This window comes from Pantherophis guttatus, chromosome 3 (assembly GCF_059756535.1).
Source record: "Pantherophis guttatus breed Tessera chromosome 3, ASM5975653v1, whole genome shotgun sequence".
NCBI classification, from domain to species: Eukaryota; Metazoa; Chordata; class Lepidosauria; order Squamata; family Colubridae; genus Pantherophis; species Pantherophis guttatus.
The window spans coordinates 174,345,626-174,369,500 of NC_142065.1; the positions used below are offsets into that span (position 1 = coordinate 174,345,626).

At 34.3% G+C, this 23,875-nt stretch overlaps 1 protein-coding gene across 2 annotated transcripts in view; it reads left to right on the plus strand.

The window, feature by feature from the left end:
- The window catches only part of LOC117672798 (lipoxygenase homology domain-containing protein 1), a 211,799-nt gene that overhangs the window by 149,011 nt on the left and 38,913 nt on the right, over positions 1-23,875 (plus strand). For both annotated transcript variants that reach the window (XM_034429781.3, XM_034429782.3), the window contains exons 36-43: positions 527-717; positions 2,060-2,270; positions 9,343-9,497; positions 10,768-10,846; positions 14,948-15,079; positions 16,417-16,598; positions 17,123-17,209; positions 22,998-23,130. In XM_034429781.3, the coding sequence (XP_034285672.2) occupies positions 527-717; positions 2,060-2,270; positions 9,343-9,497; positions 10,768-10,846; positions 14,948-15,079; positions 16,417-16,598; positions 17,123-17,209; positions 22,998-23,130 (1,170 nt within the window). The remainder of the gene's footprint in view (positions 1-526; positions 718-2,059; positions 2,271-9,342; positions 9,498-10,767; positions 10,847-14,947; positions 15,080-16,416; positions 16,599-17,122; positions 17,210-22,997; positions 23,131-23,875) is intronic.

A 23,875-nucleotide genomic window follows, 5' to 3' on the forward strand; every position in this document is an offset into this window, starting at 1 on the left:
TAGCCATAATTTTATAAAGAATAGTATCACATACGCCATGTTCCTATTTAGGTCCTGATTGCACGTATATTTCATTGGACCCATTTGTTATGCCATCTGTCATTATTATTATACTGTTTGCAGATGATACAGTTTGTGTAACGTGGCTTACTTGGAGGAGAACAATAAATTAGGACACTAAAGAATTCCTTAAAAATTATCTTTAGGAAAGAGGCTGAAACCTAACTGACATCAATTAAGAGTCCTAAATCTTAGATTTAAGATTAATAAAATGAGAATTGCATGTTAAATCTTTAAAGGATAACTGTTTATTTATATTGATGAGGTGTTATCCATGAATTGTTGTCATGGTTATAGCAAAAAGAACTCATCACTGTTCTATAATTGTGACAAAATGAAGCTCTGTGTTTAAGTCCTTTTGGTAACAAATTAGGAACCTGAATAATTCTTTGAAATCAGTGGAATTTAAGAATTATGTAGTAATAGCTGTTATAATAATATTATTATTGCTTTAATTTCTATTAAGGTAAAAGAAGGGTCTCCTCTTCAAGATATTCTCCAATTAATCAGCAGATACCTGGTTTATGGATAATGAATATCACTGGATCTGACATAAATGCTGAAACTGATCCAATGCATTTTACTTTCAATGTTTATGGAGATAAAGGTCACAAAAAGTTGGCACTGCAACTTTTAGGAAAGACAACACAAATCAAAGTAATGTGCCTTTTATTTTAAGGAGAAACAAAAAACCAGTCATGGATAAAAAAAAGTCATGTATAAATGTTGTTATAGGTGTATTGCTTCTGCATCTGGGGCTCGATAAAGGAGAAAAATAATGGTCTGAAAAACTCAAAGTGCTCTATATATACTAACATTAAATCCTGCAACTATTTCTTTGGAGGTAATTCCTCTGAGAAATAATCTTTTTTAGGCAATGACCTCAAAAATGTTGGCAAGTGAAATGATGAGTTATTAAAAATAATGGTGACACAGTTTCAATGAAGCCACATTTGTTTTTCATATCTCAGGATACTGTGGAATAAAGTCAAAGTTCTGGTCATTGCTTTATTGGATGTACAGGTTTCTTCTCCTTTGAATCCATGTAAATTTTCTTCTATTGCAGTGTTGAAAGCAGCACTCTGAACAATATTAGATAGTTTTGCCTAGCCAATTCAGAGCAACACAATTTCAGGGGCATTGTGTAAGATTAAAATAATAGCCTATTTTAATTCTCTATCTTTGATGAGTGTTAAGCTAGAAAAGGAATGCTGTGGCAGGAAGGAGAAATGAACCCCACAATTTTTTTTCAATTCTGACAACTATCTAAAAATGGATATTCATTTATTTTTTAAAAAAATATATAGCATGGATATAAAATATAGGTACAAGGGGTATGAATAGTTTCCTTGAATTCTTATTGCTGCATAAATGTTGCTGCATTTAGATGGCATTTCATAAAGCCAACGTAACAAACACTTTGCTGATGTTAATGTTTTCAAGCCTATAAATGACAGATCATAAATCAATGACGCCATAAATTAAAACAAATTAAAATCAAGATGTACTATAGTTTAGAATTATATGAAGTAATTTGCACTTAATTAAACTAAAATAAACATAGCCATTGTGTATACAAACCAGAGAGTTACTGCTGATGGTTCTAAACCTTATATGTGTATTCTACTTCTTGAATATGTATTTGCTGAAGTAAACTTTACATTTTTAACATCAGATATATGAATATCTTCCACAGTTTCTTTAAAATATTTTATAGAAGGAATACTAATTTTCTAATGTTTATCAAATTAAATATATAAAATTTATATAGTTAATGTCCATAAAATAGCCATGTGACTCAAATATGAAATATTTTTTCAGGAGTTTAATATCTACTTCAAATGTCTGAAGAAGTGCCATTTTTTTCCCTACAGTTTTTTTTTATATAGTTAAGGGAAATTCTAGGCAGTAGCTTGAAATTATTGGTACCAAAAATAAAACTATAGGTAAATTAAAGCTTTAATTGTGCTATTTTGATTTTATTTCCCCAAATATATAGGATGAATTGACAAATGTTGGATCACTTTTCAAGATTCAGATATCCAGTGACCATGCTCAACTAAAGGAGTCCTGGCATATGGACATGTTGCATATGAAACATACAGATACCAAACAAGAGATGTGGTTAAATTTTGATTATTGGTTTAAACCCAATGAAGACATCTGTGTTGAATTGCCAGCATTTTTTGCAGACCAGGATCCTTTGCCTGGTAAGATAATTTTGCTTTTTTAAAACCTAAGTTTAAAACCTTTGATAATGTTGCCTACTGACTGAATAAATGTCCAAAGACTTATTTTAACGGAGAGTGTAAAATGATGGATGTCGCAAGTCCCTGAAGTTTTCTTGGCAAGATTTTCAGAAATGGTTTGTCATTGGTTTCTTCCTGGGACTGAAAGGAATGACTGGTCCAAAGTCACCCAGCTGGCTTCATGCCTAAGGCAAGACTAAAACTCACCATCTCCTGGTTTGTATCCTGGTATTTAACCACTATACCAACCTTGCTCTTTACACATATTATAACATTATCTTTATTCCATGAATTCAAAGGCCAAGCCATAAAACAATTGTCTAGTTGCAGTGCTCAGAAAAATCAGATGTTGAAAACAACACTTTTCAAAATAACTAGCTTTTGTTTTGTGTTGCAACAATCAAAATGGTCATTCTGAGAACAAGACATATAGAGTATCCCTAGTCTAAACCATTTTAGCAGGGAAGTCATATCCTTCCAATGTCTCCATATTTCATGATACATCTATCATAAAAGCCATGGTGGCGCAGGCTATTTCTGCTGACTGCTGACTGCCAGCAGATTGGCAGTTCAAATCTCACTGTCTCAAGATTGACTCAGCCTTCCATCCTTCTGAAGTGGGTAAAATGGGGACCCAGATTATTGGGGACTCTGTAAACCACTTAGAGAGGGCTGTAAGACACTGTGGAGTGGTATATAAGTCTAAGTGCTATTGCTATTGCTATGTGGATAAATCTGTCAAATCTACCTATCCAAAACATTTATTTCCTGATACAAACATAAAGCTGATATTGCAAATCTCAGACTTTAAAGTAATCTTGAAGACTATTTAATTCAACCCTCATCTGGATGCAGAAAATCCAGAATTCAAACATTCACAACAGATGACTGTCTAATTTCTGATTGAAGATCCTAAGAGAGCAGGGGCTCACCACTCTCCAGATGCGGGTTGGAACTTTATTTTATATAGACCTTCAAATATGATATATTTGAAGCAAGCAATCTCATAAACCAAAAGAAAATAAAAAGAAATTCCTGGTTCCACATCCACGAGTACTTTGCCCATCTATTTTGTGTTATGGTCCAGTCTATTGTAGCCCTTAAGTCAACACATTACCCCTTGCCAAATTTTTAATATTTATACTTGCCACCCAAAAGTTCCCACTATTGTCCTGTGTGCTAAACTGCTGTTGTTCATGATATTCAGTCACAATGTTTACCCCTGTAACTTATTGAAAACAAGCTGTGATTAACAATAATATTTTTTTCATGATATACATCATGATCAGTGGTATGTAAAAGCCTAGCCATTAAAGTGTGTCAGACCCCTTCATATTTTAATTTTGCAGTGCCAGTGACATATTTCTTAAGGGTTCTTTCAAAAAAAAAAAATCATTCACATTTACTAATAAAGTGATTCACAAAATACCAGAAACTTTAAACTCATCCTCAAGAAGACCATTTGAAAACAGTGGTCCAAAATATAATTATCCCAAAATAAGTTCTGTTGTGACATAGGGGGAAATCTTCTACCCATATATTGAAAAGTCAGTACATTCAATTTAGTGGGATATTCCTAGGTAAATATTCTAAATTAAAATAGCCACTTCACTGGCTGATTTTGTTTTAACTTGTTTACCTTAGCAACTATATATATTCCAGACTTGACACATTTTGAATTGCTTTTAAAAGTTTAAATATTACAAATTTTAAATTCAAAATGGGAAAAATATACTGTACACTGAGGATAATCTGTAATTGGAAATAATATTTTTATTCATTCCATATTGCACTGTATTATTAAAAATCTTGCATTCTCTGGTTTCCCCCAAATGAGTACAGCATTACAAAAAAGCAGGAAAAATGAAATGTGAAAATTAGTTTATTGAAACTGAACAACATCTGATGGCAGAGCTTAGATCTTTCACCAAGACATCTATTTTTCCACACATCTAATTAAAAAGAAATAATCCGCTGAAGGAACACACAGAAATTTGGCACGGGGTATGTGTAACAGCTTTTAATTTTGTGCACATACTGGAGCACATATCTCTAAAATGTGTGCTGTGGCTCGCTTGCATAGCATCAGATCTACCAAAGTTCATATTGCCTGATCCCCGCCCTTCCCGGTAAATGGAATGGAAAACTTCTCTCTTCTCAGCCTCTGCTTTTGCAGCAGGAAAACCAGATAGTTCTTGTTACCAAGGGTGCAGTTTAATGAGAATGTCTTTGTACTCAGTCCCGGATAAAGAGAGCACCAGTGCACAGTATATATAAATTCATTAATCTGATTTGAAGAGCAGTTATGCCAAAAACAGCAATAGAAACATTGCTTCATCAAGAATACAACTTGTCAGGTCTCTGCACAGCCCTTTAAAAACATTGGCCCAATTTTACTGTTCTTCATACAGTAATGTAAACATAAAATCCCCACTGATAATAAATTATATTTATCTTTCATAGTTTATCCACATTAATAAATAAATAGCATGTAAATAGCTTGGAATGTCCATTGCCTACAGCTGTGTCTGGAACTCTGCAAGACTTTTATCAAGATTTCTAATTATGTTCCTCAGTAAAAGCTAATAGTGTTTACTAGACCAGCTTTCCTAATACGTCACTGTCCTGAGGTGCTACTATTCCATATCTTAGAACTCAAAGTCCACATCACTATACCATGACTTGCATGAGTCTGATCTTTGTGGATACAGATATATCCCAGCATTTGAATATTTTTTCCCAATGCCTTCATGACTGAGTGGTAGTCTATGGTGTATTTCTTGATTGCTAGTTCCTTTTCTATAGATGGTTGATCCCAGTGGTGGGCTGCTGCCGGTTCTGACCAGTCATTCCAACGATCAGTTGGACCCGCCCACCTGCCCCTATCCTGTTCTCGCCCTATCCCAGTGTTGACGAACTTTTTCGGCACCAAGTGCCAAAACGGGAGCGCGCATGTGTGTGCACATGTGCTGAAAACCAGAAGAGTAGATGATCTGGGTTCCGGCGTGCCAGCCAGTTGGTCTTCACATGTGTGGGACTGCCAGTAACTGGAAGAGCAGCCGCCTGGTGTGCATGTGTGCGCCGAGAAGATGATGTTCTGTTTTCTGGCATGCACATGTGCACCAGCCAGCTGCTCTTCATGTGCACATACATGCCAGAAATCAGAAGACAAGAGGACCGGTGCGCATGCGCATGCCGGAAACTGGAAGATCATTTTCCCGGCGTGTGGATGCGTTCCAGGCGGCTGCTCTTTCTGTTTTTGGCGCTCCTGTGAGCGTGAAGACCAACTGACCATCGTGCCAGAACCCAACAAAGCAACAGGCGACAGCTCGCATGCCCAGGGAGATGGCTCTGAGTGTCACTTCCAGCATGCATGCCATAGGTTTGCCATCACGGCCCTATTCTGTCTTATATTTCCTTCTTTCTGGCTCAGCTGATTCGCACGGTACAGCTGATTTCCGTGCCTCCGCTGTTCTACTTACTGGGGCTGTCTTAGAAGGTAAGCAGCTGAGCTTCAAATTGCTGTATTTTGAACGCTGTGCGCAAGCAGATTAGACGTACATGCGCGTGCAAAGTGCACGCTCACCGAACCAGTTGTTAAACCAGTTGCAGCCCACCACTGGTTGATCCTAAAAGGCAGAAGCTACCCACCCTTTCAATATCTTCATTGTCAATTCTAACCAAGTGTGTACCAATGCTGAAGAACTCACAATGCTCGTTGGTGGAACATATGACTAACAAAGCGAATGTCTCAACTGATGAGAAAAGAAGAAGGTTTATCAATTCAAAGAAAGAAGTTATGCAACAGAAGCAGATTTTTTAAAATTTGATTTGATTTGTATAGCCACCCATCTACTAAGGGAAATTCCGGACAGAGAACACAAATAAAAACATAACCAAATTGTTCAGCTGAACTAACTCCTCTCTGAAGAACATAGAGGAGGTTCTTGAAATACAGAAATATTCATTGCCAAGGCAATGATCAGATAAAAATGGGTTGACTCCAGGTCAGAAAAGTGATTCATGAAAATATGTCAGATGTCATCCACTCTCCAAGTGGCATGAAGATAAAAGAGGAAGGAGAAGAAACACATTCAGAGTTGCAAAATACTGCTACTGTAACTGTTCTAGTCTGATCTACTTTATAGGGTTGTAACACAGTCAAACAACAGACCAAGTGCATGGATACAGGTAACAACTAGAAGCAAGAAACATGTACAGACTGGAATAGGAACAGTTTCGGACTTCTACGGATGAAACAATTTCAGAGAATTCAGGAAAAGAAAGAAATCAGCAGAGCTAGTGGCAGGATGATGGATCCCTAAAGGGTAGAAAGGATGCAACTGTGCCCTATAAAAAGATAAAGAGCAAATAATAGCATTGTAATTGGTAATTCACTTCTATGGGGAACTAAAACAAACATATGCTGACTGAATCCATAGGCTCTGAAGTGATCGAGAATATGAGAGAACAACTACTAAAATTATAAAAAAAACATTAACTATTATCTTTTCCTGCTGAAATACATAGAAACAGATAGTAGGGCAAGGACAACAAAATATCAAATGTTGGCAGTAACTTCAAGACTCTGAAGAGTAATCAGGTAATATTCTTACCTATTCTATCAGAACAGAAAGGGACATAAGAATACTACGTATCAGTGGCTGACTATCAATATGGCATCAAAAGAGGAAATATGGTTTCTGAAATTAGGAGTTAATCTAGATGAAAAACTACTACCTCAAATCAGTTAAAAATCACACACACACACACACACACACACACACACGCAGTCAATGTGTTTGGTCAAAGAATGGAAAGCTTGATTATAAGGACTTCAAGCTGAAGTCTGTGGAAGAAAGAAATGGACACCCTGAAATAAGGCCCTCGGGGGTGGGGGGGATATTTACTAAATAAAAAAGGAATGTTGCTGAAATAGAGCCTCTTAAACTATTCACTGAAAAATCATAAAGAATATTGGCTCATACAATTCATGGCCTTCGTTGTCTATACACTATTGTTCAGAATTTGAAGATAAAAACAATGTGAGTTCCAGTTCTGATGTACAGCAGTTACAGAATAGAATTTGTTCAAAAGGATCAGAAGTCTTAGAAAATGGAAAGAAATTCTATTGTATGTTAAGAATATCCATTCCTGCTCAAAAATCAAAATGAATGAATATCACAATGATGTAAAGATTTTCTGGGGTTAAATAAGTTGAAGAACAAGTAAAAACAATACTGTTGAGGGTATTTATTGTCACCCTTTCTATTCAAAAGAAGATGTGGCTAATGTCTTACAAGAGCAAATTGCATATATTTCAAAAGGGCATGCAGTTGTAATGATGGAAGATTGTAATTATCCAAACAAATGTTTGGAGACAAACTCTGCCAAAAAAGGTCTTTCAAGAACTATCTCTTTTGTGTCTTTTATTTTCTTTGTTTCCCCCATTATTGATATGGATTCACTGGATATATGGGAGAATGATAATCAGATCAGCAGATCATACAAAGCAAGGGGTAGGGGAGACATAGCCCCTAGATCAGGGATGTCAAACTGGTGGCCCGTGGGCCAGATACGGTATTTTTTGGAGAATAAGATGCATCTTTTTACCTCCCAAAAGGGGGTGAAAATTTAGGTGCGTCTTATACACCGAATGTAGCCCTGCCCACCCACTGGCCCCCACCTTTTGGCCTGTGCCTCGCAGCAGTTACCTTCTTGCAAGCAAACAGCAAGAAAAAACAGCTCCTTTCAGCTTCAGCATAGGTTAATTAGCACAAGTTGATTAGATCGGCCTCCCGACTCTCAGCTGATTTGCTCTCGGCTGTTTTGTGCAGGGCTCTCCTGCTTGCTGCAAAAAGTGCTGGAGCAGATTTTTTTTCCCTAGCTATGCTGAAAAAACGAAACTGAAAGTAAAGCAGGTTCTTTGCTGCAAAGTGACAAAATGAGGCAGAGAGAGGTTTCTTTTTCTCTTTTCTCACCAAAAAAGGTAGGTGCAAACAATGGGAAATTTAGGGGAAAAGAGGAGAGTTCAAGATTTTAAAACACAAAAGAAAAAAAGCTCTATTTAACTAGGGAATTGTAATAATTGAGATACTATTAATTGTATATTGTGTTGAAAGCAGAAATGGTTAAGTTGTGGTTTGAAGGAATATATGGAGGAAATTATTTGGTTTATTATTATTGGTAAATATAATTAATTGATTTGTAAGAAATTGGATTGCATGGAAATAATTGGAATATTCATGTTCATATTGATTAATATATAAAAAACATAGTTATAACTAATTGATTTAAAAATATTGAATTTATATTAAACAATTGTAATATTAAATAATTAACCAATGTGAGGATGGATATAAAAATAGATGACAAGTGGTATAATATAGAATAGAAAGGAAAAATTGAATTTGATTAAGATTAGAGATGAGAATGAAGGGTAATATTGGTTTTTTTTAAAAAAAATAGATGAGGAATAAATATGGCAAAAAGGAAATATAGAAATTGTAAATTTAATTGAAATGACTAAACACTGTTTAAATTTGTGAACCAGCCAAACACTCTGTTCAAAGAAAATACATTGTATGTTTGTATGTGTGTTTGTCTAAAAAATTTTAAAAAAACTTTTAAAAACAACAACAACCAAAAAAGGTAGGTTATTTTCTTATACTCCGAAAAATATGGTATGTCACATGCAGGCCACACCCATTCCAGCTCTGCAAAGGGAAAAAATGTCACAAAACGTTATGTGATGGCAACGTGATGCCGTGAGTTTGACACCCGTGCCCTAGATGGAATACCAAGGATAGAGGGATAAGTGAAAGTGAAAGGATGAAATAAAACAGAAAATGCAAAGTAATACATTTTGAATATATTTTAAGGGGAATATTTGGTTTAGTAATACTACTCACAGAAAAGATCTTGGTTTGTAATTGATTGAAAATTTATATAGATTAATAGTGCAATGTGGTTGCCAACTAATCTCAACAGTTCTTCTCATTATGATGCTATATATTTCTTTTATTTACATCAGTTGTTGAGTATTCTATCCATGTACATACTGGAGACAGGAAGAAAGCTGGTGCCAGTGGCAATGCTTATTTTTGTATTTGTGGAGATAGAGGTGACTCAGGAAAACGATGGCTTAATAATTCTAAAACAGGACCAATCACTTTTGGTAGAGGACAGGTAATATATATATATATATGTATATATTACGTAATAGGTATGCATATGCTTTTAATAGACATGTTTCAAGTGTAAAGAATGATTTCCTTATTATGTAATGGCATGACATGGAATTCTGTTTAACTTTGCTGTATCCATTTGTTTAGTCATCTTCCCTATTATTTTAATGCATTCTGTACTTCTTGATTCAGATCTGTGTAGGATCAGTATAAACTAACAACCCTTTGCTACACTCATAAAATGTGACCATAATTTTCATAGATAGTCTGTAGGTAATGCTACTTAATCAACAATTGAGAACTCTCACATGTCTTTTGTTAACAGCAAATATATCCCATGATATCAGCTACATTCAGATATATAGAACTGATTTATCATGGCCTTAGCTATCGAATATTTGAAACAGCACCATAAGTTGTTTTAAGAACTGCCTAGAGCTTGGCGACCTATTCTTATATAGGTGGCAACTCTTGTCTTTCTTTTTCCTTTACCCCAAAAGTACAGAACACAGTAATGCTCTCAGTATTTCAAGGTCAGCTGAAGTGATGACAACCATGAGTTGGCTTCAGATTACTTCTGAGGAATTGGAGAGTAGAAATAGTGATTCTGAACATATTTGTTGCATGATTGATGAATAAATTTTGATCAGTATAAGCTGCCATAAATAGGTTCAACATGAAATATCAAAACTCATAGGCAAAACTTGTTATGATACGACAAGGACACAAGTTATTAATATAACATTTTGCAGGAGATAGGAAAAGGAAAAGCAATGAGGCTTTAATGAGCAATACATAATGCTATTTAAAATCAACCTTTCTCTACCATACATTATAGAAATAATATAAATTAAATGATGAATGCCTAAAAGCTTAGAATCCTACTCTAGTCCAGTTTATAACCTTTGAATAAGGTTAAATCTAAGATGCTTCAGAAGAAGTAAAGTCTCTTTGTGTAAAAATCATAATTCATTGGATTTTATTTGATTCTAGAAGCTCTGTTACTGGAACAGTGAAGAAATCCAGGAAATACTGTATGCTTACCTAACCCTATGATTTAATATTTGCAATAAAATGAAACTACTCACTGACACTTAAGATGTCAGCTTTATTGCACAACCTTTTGCTATGACCTTGCAAAAATGATTTATATATATTGAAATGTTCATCTGTGCAGAGAAAAGACGTTGTGTTTACTGAATTTACCCATTAATAGCTGATAGAGTTTGCTTCATACAAATTCAACTATATTAACTTTTCTCAAATTATAGATGGATGTTTACCATATCAAAGGAGTGCACCTTGGGAAGCTGAATCAAGTTATTGTGGGGTTCAAAGGTTTGAACAAAGGTATACTTTGACAGAGGGGTGGAGGGAGGGGCAAAGAGACAGAATGTGAAATGGAGGAAAAGCATTACAATGAGTCCTAGAAAGACTATTGCAGTGCTTTGTATAGTAAGTAGGAAAACCAAACCAAACGTTGCAATGCAAACATTGTAAAGAGGAATGGGAAAACAGCAACTCAGAATAATTAGAAAAAGGCACCAATCAATCAGAATAGAGCTGGAAGGGATCTTTGAGGTCTTCTAGTCCAGCCCCCTGCTCAAGCAGGAGATCCTATACCATTTCAGACAAGTGACTCTCCAGTCTCTTCTTAAAAATCTCCAGTGATGAAGCACCCACAACTTTTGATGGCAAACTGTTCCACTGGTTAATTGTCCTCACTGTTAGGAAGTTTCTCCTTAATTCCATGTTGCTTCTCTCCTTGATTAATTTACATCCATTTTTTTTCTTGTCCTGCCCTCTGGTGCTTTGAAAAATAAGTTGACCCCCCCTTCTCTTTGTGGCAATCTCTCAAATACTGGAATACTGCTATCAAGTTCTCCCTAGTCCTTCTTTTCTCTAGACTAGCCAAAGCCAAAGCCTGCAACCATTCTTCATATGTTTTTGTCTTCAGGCCTTTAATCATCTTAGTTGCTCTTCTTTGCACTTTTTCCAAAGTCTCAAACTCTTTTTTGTAATGTGGTGACCAAAACTGGATACAGTATTCCAGGTGTGGTCTTGCTAAGGCTTTCTAAAGCGGTACTAATATTTCATGTGATTTTGATTCTATGCCTTTGTTTATACAACCAAGGATTTTACTAGCTTTCTTGGCTGCTGCCATACATTGCTGGCTTATATTTAAGTGTTTGTCATCTAGGACTCCAAGATTCCTCACACAGTTACTGTTTTTGAGTCAGATTTTACCTAACTTGTACTTCTGGTTTTTCCTGTCTAAGTATAAAACCTTGATTTTCTCCACATTAAATTTCACTTTGTTGGATAGGTCCCATTGTTCAAATGTGTCAAGATCTTTTTGGATCCTGAGCTTGTCATCTGGAGTGTTGGCTATTCCTGTCTGCTTAGTGTCATCTGCAAATTTGATGAGTTTCCCTTCTATTCCCTCATCTAAGTCATTTATGAAGATATTGAAGAGTAATGGGGCTAGGGCGGATCCTTGTGATAGCCTATTGCTTACTTCCCTCCATGTAGATGTAGTACCATTAAGGACAACTCACTGAGTACAATTTGTCAGCCAGTTACAAATCCATCTGGTGGTGATGTTATCTATCCCATATTTTTCTAGCTTACCAAGAACTAGGTTGTGATCTACTTTATGGAATGCCTTGCTCAAGTCAAAGTATACTATGTCCACAGCATTTTGCTGGTCTAATAATTTAGTCACTTTGTGAAAGAATGATTGGTTTGGCATGATTTATTTTTAACAAACCCATGCTGGCATTTAGTTATAACTTTATTTGTTTCTAAACGTTCACAGATCTGTTTTTTTATTATCTTTTCTAGTATCTTCCCAGCTATTGATGTTAGGCTGATTGATCTGTAGTTTTCTGGGTCTGTTCCCTCCCCTTTTTTTTTGAAGATGGGAACATCAGCTGTTTTCCAATCCTCGGGTAATTCCCTGGTATTCTAGGATTTTTGAAAGATATGGTACAATGGTTCTGAGATAACATCTGCCAGCTCTTTCAGAATTCTGGGATGTAATACATCAGGTCCCAGTGATTAATATTCATCAAGATCAGATAGGTATTCTCTAACCATTTTTGTGTTTATTTAAATTTTTATTTCTAGTCTGTCTTTTACAGTTATGTTTTTGGTAGGCTGGGCTATAGTTTCTGTTTGCATTAAGACTGATGCAAAGAATGAGTTAAGCAGTTCTGCTTTTTTCTGCTGCCATCTTCTCTCTTAAGTGGATCTACTGTTTCCTTGACTTTTTTCTTGTTATTTATATCTTGGAATAAACTTTTTATTATCTTTGACTTTTGTTGCAAATTTTTGTTCATTCTGAGGCTTTGCTTTCCTGACTTCATCTTTGCAGATTGGGTTATCTACTGATACTCTGCCTTAGTTATGAGTCTCTCTTTCCATTTTTTGTCCTTGTCCTTTTTGTTTTTCAGTTTATCAGAGAGATCGTTGTGCAACCATGAGGTCTTCTTCTTGGATTTCTTGTTTTTCTTTTTCAGTGATATTGTGTTGGACTGGGCTTTTATGATCATATTTTCCAGAATTTCTCATACTTCTTGAATTGTTTTCCCCTTTAAGATTTCCATCCATGGAATTTTTCTTAGGCTTTCTCTGAGTTTGTTAAAATCAGTTATTTTGAAGTTTAAGACAGTGGCTGGATTATGTTCTATTGCTGGTGTTTGCATTATATTGAATTCCAATATGACGTTGTCTCTCTCATTCAAAGTTCCGGCAACTTCAACTCTCTCCATCACTTCTTCTCTATTAGTAATAATTAGGTCCAGTATAGCTTTTCCTCTATTCCCTCTATCTTTTGGATGACAAAGCTGTGAGCTAGGTTGGTTAGGAATCTGCTCTCCCTTTTGCTGCAGAGTTTGTCTCCTAGTTGATATCAAGGTAGTTAAAGTCTCCCATTACTACTGTGGTATATTTCCTACATATATTTGTTAATTGTTTAGCAAAATGTTCATCTATTTCTTCTGCTTGGTTGGGTGGCCTATAGTATATACCTATAGCAATGTTTTATTTTATCCTTTCATATTGAGTCATATGGATTCTAGGATGTTTTCATCCTTGGTTTTGAGATGTAGTGATCTTTTATATATAATGCAACTCCACTTCCTCCAACACCATGGTGTTCTGGCTTCAGGAGAAAGGGGGAAATGATACCCAGGAAGATGGGATAAGACTAGAGTTTCTCCACAAATCCCATAGAAATATTACAGAATATCTTTGCAACATTTCCTCTTCAACAATACACTTAAACCCAATTATACACTAAGGCAGAAGCTTGTCCACCCCAAGGATAAAATACCCAGATACAAATTGTGCAATGTCGTATACACAGTACAATGCAGTGAGACATGTGCAAGTCTAGTTGCCTCTTGAAAAAGCACCTTTGGATCATTGTATAAAAAGTGGTTAATCAAGTGCAGGTAGTCCTCAACTTACAACAGTTCATTTAATAACCATTCAAAGTTACAATAGCACTGACAATCATGACTTGTGAGAGTTTTTCACACAACTATTGCAGCATCCCCATGATCACATGATTAAAACTGAGCTGTGGGAACACTGAAATGTAATACTGATCTTGGATCAGTGTAGCCTTTGAATATTTAGATTCCCAGCCATAAGTTTATAACCTCAGATGCAAGAAGTGACACAAGAAGGATTTTCTATATATACAGGTCAACTCAGTTTCTATCATAATTGAAAAGAGAAATCAAAAAGTAGTCTCCCTTAATCTGGCACTTTCAAGATACATTTGGAATAGTAGTCCCAGAATAATAACAGGATGCAGAATGAGATTGGGATGGGGAGCAGCTACAGCAAATTACACAAATGTGTTCAAGAATAATGGAAGATGTATAGCTGCAAATAACCAGTAGGTATTCATTTTTACCTGAATATCACCAGTAATCATGTATTGATTTAACACCTAGCATAGATCATACATATTCACTTTAAATTCATACAGGATATATGTTGCTAGGCTATGAATTAAATTTACAATTCAGTTTGTCATCTTGCATGTGTGTAGTTCTGTCCAAAATTACTTTGATTACTGTTCTTTCATTTTAAAGGCACCATGACAGGATCATTTGCAGAAATTATTGTAACAAAGAATCTCAAAATACACAAATACTGATGCCATCAATATTTTTACACTATTTGAAAATATAACTGGATTTTCACTTCAGAAAGCAATAGGCCTTTTCAAGTAATCTTGTTGAACACTTGAAACCTTAAGAGTATAAAAGAAAAACAACACAAAGTCCTTCCATTACAGTGTTATTTAAGCTTTCACGTAGTATCATTTTTAATTAACTTGTTTATACAGTGTGGTCTGTATAGCTGTTATTACTTGGGTAAATCAAACAAACATAGAAAGTTGAATGGTAACCTTTTTCTTTTTTCCCCTCCTAGATGATTGGTTTCTAGAGAAGATAGTAATAGAAGAAACAAACTATCTTTTTACTACATATACTTTTGTTCATAATAACTGGTTGCATCAACAGTCAAAAAAGGATTTTACAGAAGCTTTAATCCCACTACAAGGTCACGTGTCTTGATTTTCAAATTTGAGATACAAAGATAGACATAGATGTACAGATGTAGAGATACAAAGATAGATGTATGCATGCATGTGCGCATTTGCCTCACATAAATTGTCAAGCAACTTTTCAAAATATTGTAGGAATGAGTAACATAGGTTGTCTTTTACAAATAATATTACATATATTTTAGTAAATTTTTCCAGTCTCACAATTTCTTCTAAAATACCCAAAAGGCTTGAATATCTTGACTTATTGGGCCTATCTAAGAGTGCTTAGATTTAGACCTATGCAATTCAGCCCCAGTAATATCAGAACTGCCAATTTAGGAAACAGTGCACCAAACCACTTAATTACTGAGAAGCCCAATAGAGAGGCTCTATCCATATTCAGATGCAACTCTTGGTTTGATTTTATAATTCAAAAGTACCTAAGTCTCAAGTTAGCTTCTTATTTCTAGGAAGTTTTGTCTTGCAACTTGCATCTCTATGATTCTCTTTGTTCTGTGCTCAAGGCATTTGCAGAGGTCCAGGTCCTTGGGATTAGAGGAAGATGCCTTGATTTAATCTTCCTACATACTAATTCAAAGATTCTGAAGGCTGTCCTTCATTCTTTGAATGTTGATTCCTCTCTGGGCATGAAAGGGCTAGGAATGTATGGTAAATTACAAACAGTTTAGGATTCAGTCTGTTTAAAATTCAAGTTACAAAGAGTGAGATGAGGCAGGAAATGGATCAAGTACAGAAATAGTAACAGAGGAAGACTGATTTGATCATCTTGCAGTTTCTAAGGAAACCCTCATATTACAGCATGCAAAATTCCATTGATTCCAGAAATCTTTTTAAAGTTCCATTCCTGATTGAGAAATTATGGGCACCTAAAACAATTTGGCAATATATTACTCCAATATGCCTAATTTACTGTTGACACAACAGTACACACAGGTACACTCTTCCTTCTTTCTTACTCAGCTTTGTGTTTGGGGAGCTTTAGATTCATTCTATTTCAAAAGAAACCTGCTTTGATTCCTGAAATCACTTCAGAATTTTGGTGAATTTAAAGCACATTTGTAATTCACACCTCAATTTATTATAATGTTACTCTAGAACAGGGGTGTCAAACTCGCGGCCTGAAGGCCAGATGCGTCACATGCTGGCCATGCCCCCAGTTTAGCGAAGGTGGGAAAAGTAATGATACGTAATGTGATGCTGTGAGTTTAACACCCCTGCTCTAGAAATATTGGCAACATGACAACATAACAGACTAAATATAACAAAATAATAAATGAGTTCAGATTGATTTTTTAACTGAAACCTAGGATCACATTTGTATTTCATTCAGAAATGACAGAAAAATCTGGCCCCATGAAAGGTTTTGAAACAAAAAGCCAAGGACAATGGAGACTGTGGATAGACTTTGTCCATGTTCCAGAAAAAATGCCTGAAATAAAAATTCTTGCCTATGGAACCAATGGAGTATCATTTGCACAGAGAGTTCAACATTTTAAAAACGAACCCTTTCTGGTAGGTTTCTAGTTGATAATATTGCAATTAGGATGCAGAATCTGCTTTTTCTACTTAGGTTTACCACACTGTTGTCATCATCTGAAACTGAGCACAAGAATGTAAAAAGCCTAAGAGTCATAATAGGAGAGGATTAGTGTCCTTTATAGTCTGCTTCTGAAGTTCCAAATGCATTTGCTCATTGAATGGATGACACAGAATGCTAAATTAGATATATGTTGTTAAATTCCAAAGGGAAAAGTATAAAGTTCACATACTGAAGGAATGACAGACAGTGAAAAGTGGAACTGACATCCTGAGGACTTAAAGTATTTTCCAACCTTTGATGCTGATATCTTTATCTTTTGGTTTAATTGCTCTTTTAAAACAGATTTAAATTTGAATGCATATAAATGTAGATATTTTAAAATGAAAATGCAGACATTTTAAAATAGTTAGATAGACAGACCTATACATGCAGAGAGAGAATCCAAATCTATTTACCATGTGAATTTATAGTTGTTGTTGTTTTTTTCCTTTAACAGTTGAGTATTGGTGATATTGGTCAAATAACAAAGCTTTCCTTTCTGTCATCCTGCTCAAATTTGAATAAAGGGATCAAACTGCATAAGGTATTGCCTTGCTTTTACTTATGTTAACTTTCCTACTTTAGTATTGATGGTATTTCAGCAATTTTGTGCCTTAAAAGTACAGCTTTTTAATATAATTTTTATTGAAGAAATTTTAACACTATGAAAACAATACAAATATTAGAAAAGAAACAAAAATGGAAGAAAAGTGAATAAGAAAGAAAATAGGAATAGAAAGCAAAAAGAAAGAAATGTTATAAAGCGTCAAAATTTTGTTTATATACCTTTATTAGATTGTTTTAAAGTAACACATTCATCATTTGTACATAATTCTTTTTCAAATTCTGTCTTATATTCCAATCAAAAGTCCTTTTATCTACTTCAAATCTTTGTAGTAGTTGTACATAACAAAACTATTTCTTTTAGGTAAAAATTCATACTGATCTTCATGAATAAAGTCCTGTAAAACCATATTTATTCTCTCAACTAATATCATCATTAATAACTTATAATCATTACTCAGTAATGGTATTGTATGATAATTTTTGGTGAAGTCAAGTCTTGACTTTTGTTAGGTGTTAATGCTATGTCAGCCTCCATTCAAACTATCTGATATCTTTCTAATCTGTAAAATAGAATTCATCAGGTTTTGCAATGTTTGTAATAATTTATCTCCAAAATTTTTATAAGAGGTTGCTAAATGATCTGGTCTATATTTACACCTTTTTAATATCTTCACAAACTTCCCTTATTGTAATGAGACTATTCATTAATGGTTTCTCTGTGATCTTCAGTAAATTTTGTTTCTTTAAATATTCATCAGTCTTTGCCAGGAAATTTCTTCTCCCTTATTGGTGAAATATTTTTCATCTTTAGATTATATGTTTTTATAGTATTTCCATCTTGTAACTTTAATATCTCTTTCTCTTTTTTCTTCTAACCCTTTCCCTGGCTTATTTGCAAATTCAAAATTCTTTTCTTTTGCATAATTATTTTTACTTCCTTTTTTTCTTACTGCTAACAAAGACAGCTACCATTGTAAAAGTTTAATTTGTTGTGAAATCATTTTCATTTTGGGAGAATTTCTTTAATTCTTTCACTTTTATCTGATCTAAAATCACTTATTTTTGACTTGTTTCTCTTTTTTTCTAGTTTACTATTATACTGTATAAAATATTCCCTCATAAAAGCTTTATTTTAATTTCAAACCATTTTTATGTCTGTACCTTTATTAAGATCATTATTAAAAATATTTTAACTACTTTTTACAATCTCCCATTACTGTTTCTTACTACAACATAGTTTTGTTTAACATTCAGTCATCTGAGGAAAATAGTTTTTCTTTTAAAAATTGAAGTCACTGGATTATGGTTTGAAAAAGTCTTTGACAAATACCAGTATCTCCATTTTATGACACTAATAGTCAAATTCAATCTTGAAAAGGATCTGTGTCTTTCAGAAAAACAAGTGTATTTTTTTGCATCATCATTTTTGCATCTCCATGCTAAACTTTTAGTAGTTTACCTTATGTTATTTTGAAATATGTCTTAGGAGTCCTGTCCTTTTTTTGACGACATATTGCTCCATTCTAATCTTCCATTGAATACCAATTTTTGTACAAGTCCATTAGTTTGTCCACATGTGTATTGTTTTCTGTTTTGGAGCATAAATTCCAACTAGAAAAATCTAGGACCCATGCAGAGAAGTTTATCTGTCATTATCATGTCAGTATCAGTTTTGGTTGCAAATGTGGAAACATTTATATATAAAAAAATCAATTTCTTTTTATCTCCTATTGAAACAAATTCTTTACCCAAATTTCTGCAGAAAAAATATTTTATATCCATTTTTCTAATGTGTGTTTCTTGAAGACAAATTACGGTACATTTTGTTTTAATTTTTTAACATATTTGTCCTTCCTTCCTTCCTTCCTTCCTTCCTTCCTTCCTTCCTTCCTTCCTTCCTTCCTCCCTCCCTCCCTCCCTCCCTCCCTCCCTCCCTCCCTCTGTTCCCTTCCCTTCTCTTCCTCTTTCTTTCTTCCTTCTTTCTTTCTTTCTTTCTTTCTTTCTTTCTTTCTTTCTTTCTTTCTTTTTTCTTTCTCCCTTTCTTTCTTCTATTGATATTCCACATTAGAAATCTACAGTTTCCACTTCATTATTATTTGCTTAATCTTTTAAGATGCCCTGTAGATTGTTCAATTTCTTTCATTTTTACAAACCTTTTATCAGATCTGACAGATTCAGATATCTGCTTTTCTATTTTTTCAAACAGTTTTTTGTAATGTTTCTAGGACAATTTATTTTTCTGTCAGTTGCTCTAACAAAAGTTGCCTTCCCTCATCTTGCTTTGCAGCTTTTCCAATGGTAACCATTATTTTATTAGTAAAAGTAAGTGGATTACAAAGAGGCGAGCTTTTCTCCCTTCCCCCTTTTAGCTTTCTGGATACCCTTAAGGCTTTAGTTCAATTTGTCTTTCCCTAGTTTAGATGACACAATCCATCTCATGTTACACTTATCTCCTTATTTTATAACTTCCTTAAAGGAAATTAACTTTTCCTTTTGTTGTCAAATAATCAACGTTCCCAGGAAAATCTAATCTGTTTGAAAATGCTCAATGTTTGAATCAAAGGTTAATGTGGAACCTAGAAGAAAATGTGGTCTCTAAGCAATTATGGAATCTAAAGTATTCATTGTTGTTTAGGAATAAATAAGCTCTGAGACTAATCCCCAAAAGATATAAATAAAGACATTGTTTAATGAGGTTCAACATCATTGAATAGCCTTTAGTAGAATAAAGTAGTGCAATTTAGCTTCAACATTACAAAGACATGAACAATATTTATGAAACACCTATTTAATTAATTCCAAGTAATGTCAAAAGAAGAAAAATGCATGTTTCAAATGAAGTAAATAAACAAACAGTGATTGACACCTAAGTTAGAGAGATCATTTCCAAGAAAAAAGAGTCAGTGGTAATTATTGTCCAACTATTAAGCATAAAAATATTAGTAGTTGATTTATTGGATTTGATTTAAAAGCTTCATCCTTCTAAGCATCCAATCTGTCAGTACCCAGCATGTACTTATGAGTCATTGGGATATAGATAAAAAGGACAATGGCTTGTAAGGTAATTTAGACTAGAGAATCTAGTTTTCATGGAATAGTATCAGTATACTTGGAATGTAATTGCATTTGAAACCATTTGTGGAACATTGACAAAAACTAGCTAGTAGAATATCCTTCATGTAGCATTGGTGATCATTACAATGAGGATGACTTGGAATATTGAAGAAGGAAACTTAAAATACTGGAGGAGTAAAAAGTAAAGCACATGGATTAATAAATTAAGTGAAGGAAGAAAAATAGTTATGTCATGTGCTGCAAAGATGATATAAAGATGTAATATGAATGATCTTATTCAGTAGAGATGATGAATATTTACAGGGAAATTAAAGTGTAAGTTAATTGTGAATAAAAATATTTAAAAGTCTGAAACTATGAATTGATGTAATCTAGAATATTGTATGTATTCATGAAAGTAGAACTCCTTATGTAGGTGTGCTTATTATGTTTCATTGCTTATTATGTTTCATTGGTAACATTATTATGTTTCTATTGGTAACAATAGAAAAACCACAGAATAATCTTAAGAAAAATTGTGGAACATTCTGAATAAGTATGACTCAGGATAAAAAACATATTTTGTAGGGTGATCTGAGGGAATGAGAGAGTACCCCCCCCATGAGCTATTTGGAGACTTAAGAATAATTAATGAAAATGGTGATTAGTGCCAGGTTATTTATTTATTTAAGCAGATCTATTCATTTGTACACATGGTAAAGGAATATATCTAAATCTAAACACATCATTGATTTGATTTTTTTATGATGAAAGAATCAATGAAGATATAAGGGTGATGGACATTTCTGAATGTGTAGCACACTGTCTTTAATTAGTTTTAGGAATGGATTTAAGGAAGAAATGGACTTGGAAAATACTAAATGAAATAAACATGAGTGAAATTACTGCTGCAATGTTAAAAAATAGTAAGACTACAAGTGACCATAGTGTAACTGGAGAAATATTAAAATATAGAATTGGTTTGCTTATTAAATTACTGTGTGATTTATTTCATGTTTGCGAAGACTGCATCTGATAACTGGAAGGGCATTAAAATTCAATGAGAATATAGAAAATTTGGGAACTGCACTTTGGCTTTATGCCAGACACAAATTGTGCCGATTAGAGTTTTGCTCTTCTGCCAGTAATTGGAAAAAAAATGCATCAACGTGAGAGATTAAATTTATTATACATTTGCTGGTTTCGTAAAAGGATTTGATAAAATGAATAGATTTGCATTATGGAAATTTTGGGTAATATTCACTTGAAAGTTGCTCAATGGCATAAATGATATGATTGAAATAAAGGATATATGAAATAGTTCATCACTGAGCAGAAAATAAAACAAGGATATGTTGTGTCCTCTAGTTTATAGCATATTTATGGATAAATATGAAAGGAATCCTTTAGTAACCATAGAGATGTTTTTGTATGGAAGGTAAATGTGTAGAGAGCATTTAAGATTTATAGATATATAGAGGCATAGTGGATGATGTTAGTATAAACTTCTCTATATCCTTTTTCTTGCTTTATTGTTTTCTACTTTATTTTACCCCAAAAAGGAACAAAGTGACATATAAATGTATCATCCTGTTAAGAATAATATTTTAAACACAATTAGAAAAGGAAGGAATAGGCAGTGTAAAGCTCCCTCTTTGCTGCTAGTATGTATTGTTGTATTTTCCCTGATAGTAGCTGTATAAAAGAATTCTCTCTCAATAACTGTCTATCTAAAGCTTTATGTAAAGCTTATACTTAAAATATTAAAATAGTTGTTCTTGCACCAAATACATAATATGCTCCATAATCTATTATTTGTCTATTATCATGCAACATTTTAAAGAAGCCAGGTATCAGAGTTGTATTAAAAAAACGGAATAAATATGTAATTCTTATAGGAACAATGTCAAATCCAGCTTTCTATATTTCAAAACATAAATCAGAAAATTCCTGTTTTTCTCATTTGGATACATCGATCAGATTTGTCTTTCCCCTTCTATCCATTAGACCTGTTCCATGATTTGAAGCAGGGTACTTTCCAGTGAGAAGAGAGCAAAGAAAAGTAAAGAAGTAATTATAAGAGGAAATAATTATTTTTCCTAAAATTGAAAATGGTCATTTCCTGTATAATGATGAATGTAAATTTCAGAATGTTAACTTTCTGAGCTCCATTTTCAAGTAGCAATTGGAAAGTGGGTTCCCCCAATTTGACAGCACAGTGGAAGAAAACATGGTAACAAAGTGAGATAAACCCTAAAGCTGAGCCAAAAGTTTACACGGCTTCCTTTAGATTTTTTTCATCAGAACAAGGCTGATTTGAGGAACTTTACATTACATTTTTGGCAGCAGCTGCCACCATCCCAGCTGCTGGATGTCTGAAGTTTTGCATAAGCACAAGGCAACCAATCTGTAGTTCCAACATCCCACGTCCCATGGTCAGTTTATGTTCACTTTACAATCACTGCAGTCACTTTACAACTATGGCATTTGCTTAATGACTGCAGCAAAAAAATGTCATAAAATCATGTGAGTGACCTGCTTTATGACGATCATAACTTCTGATCATATTGGGCAGGTTCCATTAAGGTCATAAGTCAAGGACTACCTGTACATGTCCCTACTTCCTTATACCTTGCATAGGTATGCAAGACTACTTCATTAAAACAAAGGAAAAAGGAAACAAAAAAATTGTGATTGTTATTATCCTGCAGGTGCGGATGAAAGACTTGGATACTAAAGAAGAATTAGGCTTTCATCCTTTAAACCGATGGCTTTTTGAAGAAGACGGGTCAGGAACTGTGACGGAACTAGCAGTAGTAAGACCAAATGAAGCTCCTCTCAAAGGTACATTGTTCGATAACCACAACATATCCCTTTCTTTCAAACTTGAGAGTGCAGAAACATAACATCCAGGACAACTCTTAGGTGTCAACACTATAGATAACTGCATTGCAGTCATACTGATGGCTGCTGGGACAATACTCCTCCAAACAGGCGGCTTCAATGATAAAAATCTGTATGCTATTTTAGAGAGGGATGGAAAAAAAGTAAGTGATGAAACTGATGAAAGATGAACATATGTGAGGAGGAACAGTAGCACAGATGAGGCCAGGAAGAAATCCAGGCATGGGAAGAAGTTTGTAGGGAGGCCAAAAATGTTATATCAGATAGGGATGAAAAATAAAATAACCAGGCGAATAAATTGGTGACATATGCAAAACCAGGCTCTATGGTGACATAGCATGTCCTTTTCAGGATTGCACATCAAAGTACATATTTGAGAAAATATGTCCAAAAGTATGACATTTCATACAATCTCTTTGTTGGTAATTGATACAGATGAGGAAGATGTGTTTCAGTTTCTGAGAGTTGTAATCAGGGATAGGTTCTAAATTTTTTTACTACCAGTTCTGTGGGCGTGGCTTATTTTGTGGGCATGTTTTGATGGTCATGTGACAAACAATTCTTTAGGATTTAGCAGAGTACTAGTCTACCAGGATTTTAACTGCTTTGCAAAGCCGTACCGGTCTACCCATTTGTTCTTGGAGCGTACCGGTCTTCCCATTTGTTTCTGGAGCATTCTGATCTA